The sequence below is a fragment of the Drosophila rhopaloa genome, unplaced genomic scaffold (assembly GCF_018152115.1).
Source record: "Drosophila rhopaloa isolate 14029-0021.01 unplaced genomic scaffold, ASM1815211v1 contig_3, whole genome shotgun sequence".
In the NCBI taxonomy this organism is placed as follows: Eukaryota; Metazoa; Arthropoda; class Insecta; order Diptera; family Drosophilidae; genus Drosophila; species Drosophila rhopaloa.
Window position 1 is genome coordinate 19274518 of NW_025335123.1, and position 6404 is coordinate 19280921.

General features: G+C 41.5%; 1 protein-coding gene across 2 annotated transcripts; it reads left to right on the forward strand.

Annotated features, from left to right (window-relative positions):
- Positions 1-570: 570 nt before the first annotated feature.
- LOC108050037 (muscle M-line assembly protein unc-89) lies at positions 571-5588 on the forward strand. Of its 2 annotated transcripts, XM_017131523.2 has the most exons (5): positions 571-951; positions 1047-2435; positions 2958-4103; positions 4169-4206; positions 4842-5588. In XM_017131523.2, exons 1-4 carry the CDS (start codon positions 837-839, stop codon positions 4177-4179), a joined length of 2661 nt encoding a protein of 886 aa, XP_016987012.1. In that variant the 5' UTR covers positions 571-836; the 3' UTR covers positions 4180-4206; positions 4842-5588. The 2 variants fall into 2 exon arrangements, with proteins under 2 accessions (XP_016987012.1, XP_016987011.1); XM_017131522.2 differs by lacking the exon at positions 4169-4206.
- The last annotated feature ends 816 nt before the right edge of the window (positions 5589-6404 follow it).

Here is a 6404-nt window from a genome sequence, read left to right on the forward strand (position 1 = left end):
TATCCAATTGGAAATTTAAATTTCGCTGCTGGAAAAAGTATGCGAGTTCCTAAATGAACCTCGTGGCAACTATAAGAAAACACATCTTTTCCAAATATACATAAATCTATGTTTATCTTCTTGTCAAACTTAAAGTACACTTCCGAAAAGCCATGACCTCCGATCTCGTTTAAATTTTGAAGATCCATGAATGGAAAGTGGGGCCCTAATGACGAGTAAATAGGTCAAGGTGAGCGACAAGGCCAAGTTCTTGAAAAAAAACGTAAAAAACTATTTATTTTGGTTTATTTTTGCTAAGATCTTCCAAATTAATCCGACGCAAATATTGAGCGGTCATTTTAAAACTACTGTTAGAAACCAAAAGTTGTTTATAATTCTCAGCAGGTGTTGGTCCCAAAGAAAAAGAAAAAAATAGTTCTTTCGAATTCAAATCGAAAATCTATCTAATTCATTTATCTTTTCATTGATTTATATTTTATTGTTTTAAATTTTAAGGTTATCTTCGACAGCGCATAATATAGCCTAAATAACCCCGATGTCGGGGGTGTATTTGCGCGAGGAATTTCGCGTTATGTCCGCCAGGGTCACACCGGTGATGGCGTCTTTAAATGTTGTAAAATCTCAGTGATTTTTTTGCTGAATGAAAACGCGATTTTCGAGCGCATCCGATAACTGGGAAGACAAACTGGGTGCCCGTCCCGCGCCAGGTATTGTCCATATTGAGAAGCGCCTTTTAATTGGTCAGAATCGAGGCAATATAGCCAAATAAACGGTGTGGCAAACGTGCGTTCGTTTCGTTTCCGTGGGAAAATCGCAACGGGCGGCATTCTACGATAATGGACATATTTGATATGGTAAAGGCGGCGCCGCCGCCGCAAACAATAAATCCAGTGGAGAGCAAGATGTCCACTCCGTCTCCAATTCCCCCTGATTCTCCACTAGACGCCATAGGTAAATAACCTTTTCCTTCAGAAATATGAGTTTTTCTCAAAAAATAAACCATTATTGTGCTTCTCCTTACTTTGGGATTATTTTTTTTTTTGCAGACCTCCTGGAGAGTGGTATTATATCGAATGAGGATGATTTGGATAAGGAGGCGACCCTAGACGAGTCACCTTTTCAAATACCCAAACGAAAGCCAGATGACACATGTCAAAACATAGACGAATCGCCGTTCACAATACCAAAAAGGCTCAAAAAGTTTGAAGAAGATATCGAAGAACTGGAAAAAGCTATGGGCAATATAAGCAATCGCATTGAGAAGCAGCCGGAGGAGGACAACACCCCGTCCAAGAAGCTGAAGAAAAGCGATGAATCCCCCAAGACCACAGCTAAACCAGCCAAAACTAAGAAATCGGCTGTGGCGGACAAGACAGCGGACACCTACCCCTTTAAACACCATAAAAAAAGGCCGACTGAGGACGTGCAGGATGAGGGCGACGAGGAGAAGACCGAGGAGAAGTCCGAGGAGGACCAACTACTGACCGCCATGCCCACCAAGACCAAGGCGCAGCAGAAGATGTTCAGCGATCAGCTGCTGGCCAAGCCGAACTTCGATAGGGTATGCGTGGTGCGAGTGCGTCGCCTGACCCAGCAGGAAATCGATTCGGCTTTCGAATCCGTGGCCAATTCACCCTTTGCCCATGTCGTCGACTCCCCCCAGGCCGGAGTTAGTAAGGGGCGTGGCAGGGCCAAGAACGCGCCATCGCCGCCCAAGAAGCACAAGTCGCCGCCAAAACACAATTTTCACATCAAAGTTCCTCTGCAGAATGGCACGAAGAAACGGACCTTGCAGCATTTGGCCCGCACTCACACACCACCGCCCAGTTTGGCCAGGAGGGTGGTGCCACAAAAGGTCCAGGTGCCGGCCAAGGCCAAGGCCAACCCCAAGCCCAAGTCAAAGACCAAGCCGATCCAAAGACGGCACGCTAGTCAGGCTTTGATCCAGCGCTTTGGCGCCCGATTCTTTGGCTGCGTGGTGAAGATCAAGAGGACGCCCTGGCCGAGCAAGTGGCCCGAGTGCAGTCCGCGTCCCATTGGCGGGGTGAAGAAGGGACGCTCCAGGAAGTCCAATCTATCGGTGTCCTTCAGCGAGGCCGTCGAGATCCTGGGCAGCAGCGACAGCAGCTCGCGACGTGCCACTTTCGGTTCGATTTCATCGAAATCCCCCAAACCGACACGTCTGCAGCGTGTGGATGCCACTGGCAATGTGCTGGAGGATATAGCCCTGACCTCCACGCCGCTTCCTCTTCCACCCGCCGGCTCGTCTTCTTCTGCATCACCGCGCGGCAAGAACAAGCGCCGCTCCTGCAACGGCTCGCCGATGGGCGGACGACTCAAGCGACCGCACCAGCGTCTGTCGCTCTCCAGCTTGGCCAGCCTGCGTCTGGATGACGACCCAAAGGCTGCCGAGGATGAAGATGAGGAGTACATAGGTAGGTAGACGCAATAAGCACGCTGACAAGAGATTAAATAGTCCTAATTTAGAGGTCAAGAATGACGATCGCAAATCAAAATAAGCAAGTCTTCATTTTAATAACAAGTTGGAACTGAAAAATAATTAATTGAGATATGAAATCATTTATAATTTGCATGTACACTCACTTATTCCATGTCATGTCTGTAACTAATGATTGTCGACATCAAATAAACATTATATCAAATGCACGCACATCACATGTCTCCTTTCGTGCACATTTTCCAAAACCATTTAAATATATTAAGTTTCATAAAAGCATTACTTGAATTTTTATTTAAACCAAAGACAATGTCATTAATACAAATTGGGATGAGCACCAGAAATTTGTTATATTTATGGAGCAAATAAGAAAAGAATCACAAATTATATCAAATGAATAAGAAATGAATAAGAAGCAACCTGTCAGGTGTGTTGCCCAATTGAAATCGAAGAAGATCTATGCTAAAACTAATGCAATTCTCCCCATTTTCACGACCAGTGCCCAACGAACTGCCGGGCATTCAGAGACCCGGAACACCTCCGCCCAAGAAAAAGAAGATATCCTTCACCACGACCATCAGCGACGATGAGGATGAAAAGCCGGTTGTAAACAAGGAAAAGGATATTCTTAAAAAGTCAGCAAAGCCCCTCAAAGAGACACCCAACAAAAAGGTCGATAAAGCGCCAAAGGAAAAAGAAAAGTCCGACAAATCGCTCAAGGAAAAGGAGAAAACGGAAAAGTCAAATGAGATTGTAGAGGATAAGATTCCTTTAATCGCGGCGGAAGTCGAAGCCGCCAATAAAGAGGAAATCAAGCCAACAGAGGAGGAAACACAGTCAAAAAAGGAAGAGAACGAAATAGACGCCGATGCAACAAATGAAGTAGAAAGAGACAGAGAAGCACAAGATGCAGCAGATGAAAAAAGAAATTTAAGTAGCGAAGACAAACAGGAGGAAAAAGTTGATGATAAGCCAGTGGAAACTGCAGAGGAAACGACAGACGACAAACCAGAGGAAACTCCAGCAGAAACAGAGGAAAAAGCTGCGCAGGAGGAGACCGTGGAAAACCTGGATAAGGAAACCGCAGAGGAAATCACTGAAAACCTCAATGAATCCCCCCAAAAACCAACAGAAGAAGTGAAACTCAAGGAAGTGGAGGAGGAAGTTGAACAGGCTGAGGAGCTTAGGGAATTGGCTTCCTCACCACAGCTCCTGTCCACCACTGAAGACAACCAGGAGGATGTCCTGGAGATCCAGACGTCCTTGGACGATGTCCGTCAGTTGCACACGCCCTCATCCCGCCAGAGTACGCCGAAGCCGCGCAGCCGTCAGGATTCCGGTGAATCCGACTGCAGTTTTAAGTCCGCCAGCGATCACGATAAACAAGCAGCCGGAGTAGCAGCAGAAGCAGCTGTCGAGGAGGAGGGAAAACCAGCGGAAGCCGAGGAAGAAGCACCCGCAGCTCCGATCATCGACGACACCCTCAATCCCGGCGAACTGCCCGCCGAATTGATGACCCCGCCCTCGACGACCAGGACACTAAATGGCAGCAATCCCACCAGCGGATCCAGTGTATCGGGGCCTTTTTACTCCCCCCTCGAGCAAATGCCCACACTGGATGACGAGGTCCTTGGCCAGCTAGATGGTGAGTGGCAGGCGAACTCCGCGATCCACTGAATACACAACAATTAATATCATATTTATTTGTAGATTTCAAGTAGAGATGTTTGAGTTTTCAAGCCACTTAAGTACGTCAATTACCTGTTTTTACGTTGTTCCGATTGCGCCGCACTTCATAAAATTCCCCTAGGCTTACAGCTAACACCTCAGTTGAAGACATTTGTTCATAGGTTTAACTCAAAGTCACACATTCCATCAGGTGACTGCATCTTATTACGTACAGTTCAATTGGAAGATCTACTTTATAGGTTTTGTTTACCTTCTAACGAGCTACGTATCACAATCAAGTATAATTAAATCGCATCATAAAGCTGTAATTGAAAAAAAATCGAACAAATTTACATTTTAATAGTACATGTTTCAATAAAAAGTTAATAATTGCAAACAAAATACAATTATTTTGGAGAGGTAAAATAATAAAATAAACATTTTTTTTAAATCGTTTAGAAAATATTAACTTTAAATATTTAAACTGCATCGATTTTCTACCTTTATCTTTAAAGTAAAAGTCAATTATTGTTTCGTTGTTTTGGATATAATGTATATTTACATTCCCATGCTTGACGTTTTATTTTATAATACAAAATATTCATTTGGGAAACCATGCCCTTTCAGGCCCAACATTTTGCTCTCTATTATTTACTTGTACTAATTTATGTGAATATACCTTTTACTAATTAATTTGTGCGCTTTTGCCGTTTAGAACCCGACTTCCAGTTGAACTCCAGCCGCCATGCCATCTCCAGGGGCACGCTGGACGACATAATGACTGCGTTAGAATCCTAAGAAGCTGCCGAATAGCGCACCAAGTACTCGCAGATACACACGCCACCCACACAAAGGATTCGCAGACATAGATACACACACACTCACAGAGGCGAATGGAGGTGGATTGAGGACTGATTAAGTTTGATCTTAGTCTGGAATTGTAATTTAACCCCCTTATGATCAACAAATAGTCGTATGGTTATTTTTAAAGACATTTCATTTGGAAATCGGTACTAAAAGTGACATACATTTAATGTACCTTTTTTAAAAAGAAGTAAATAGTGCAAACCTGAATTAGTTTGCACATAAGTTGCTGATCTAGTCGGCTTACTGAACATGGACCGACACCACTCACTCACTCATTTTGCAATTGTGCACAAAGCAGTGAAAAAACGGAAATAAATAAATAAGTAAAGAATGAAGAAATTAATATCTAATGTTTAAGTTACTTAAACAGATCGTTATGTTAGTTATATGCAAAAAGAAGACGATTGTTCAAATTCTCACATTTTTTTTGAAAACTAATAATTTTAAAAAATTAAATTATGCATTCATGCACATATAAAATATAAATATATATATTTAAGTATGGATCATTAGTTGTAAATTCAATGTATTAATGAGCAAACTAATATGTATGTATGTATGTATAAAGAAAAAAAAAACAAAAAGGATAGTAATATTTTTAAAGTTTTTTATTGGATTTGGCCTTATGTGAATCTGATTATGATAATAATTAACAAAAAACCTGCACATCTAAGCCCATAACTTTTCTAATTTAAGTCCTATTTCAAAGTGGTACCATTAAAGTCTTGTGGCTTAATTCTCTAAAAATCTGCATTCAAATCTGTGTTTGTAATTTTTTTTCGTTTTTTTTTTGTCATTTTTCATGTCCTGGCTTTGCAGAAAAGTGACCTAAAACCTGCACTTCCAAGTCCATAACTTTTCTAATTTAAGTCCGATTTTGAAGTGGCATACCTCTAAAGTCTTGTGATTTAATACACTAAAAAACTGCATTCAAATCTGGGTATGTAATTTTTTTTCGGTTTTTGTCATTTTTCATGATGAAACCCCTTTCCAAATTTCCGAAAACTGGCTTTGCAGAAAAGTGACCTAAAACCTGCACTTCCAAGTCCATAACTTTTCTAATTTAAGTCCGATTTTGAAGTGGCATACCTCTAAAGTCTTGTGATTTTATACACTAAAAAACTGCATTCAAATCTGGGTATGTAATTTTTTTTTCGGTTTTTTGTCATTTTTTTCCAAATTTCCGAAAAATGTCTTTGTAGTCACCTAAAATAAAATCCTTTTCCGTTTTCCCGAGAATGTTGCCATATTTTCGTGACTTGCGCGCGGTATTCAAAATGAAATTAAATTGGGAAAGTGCGTGTGAAGCGACTTTTGCCCGCGTTTTTTTGAAACTCAATTCAAAATCTTTAAAAACTGCTTGTTTTTGTTAACAGAATTTAAATTATATATTAATAACCTATCAGGAAAT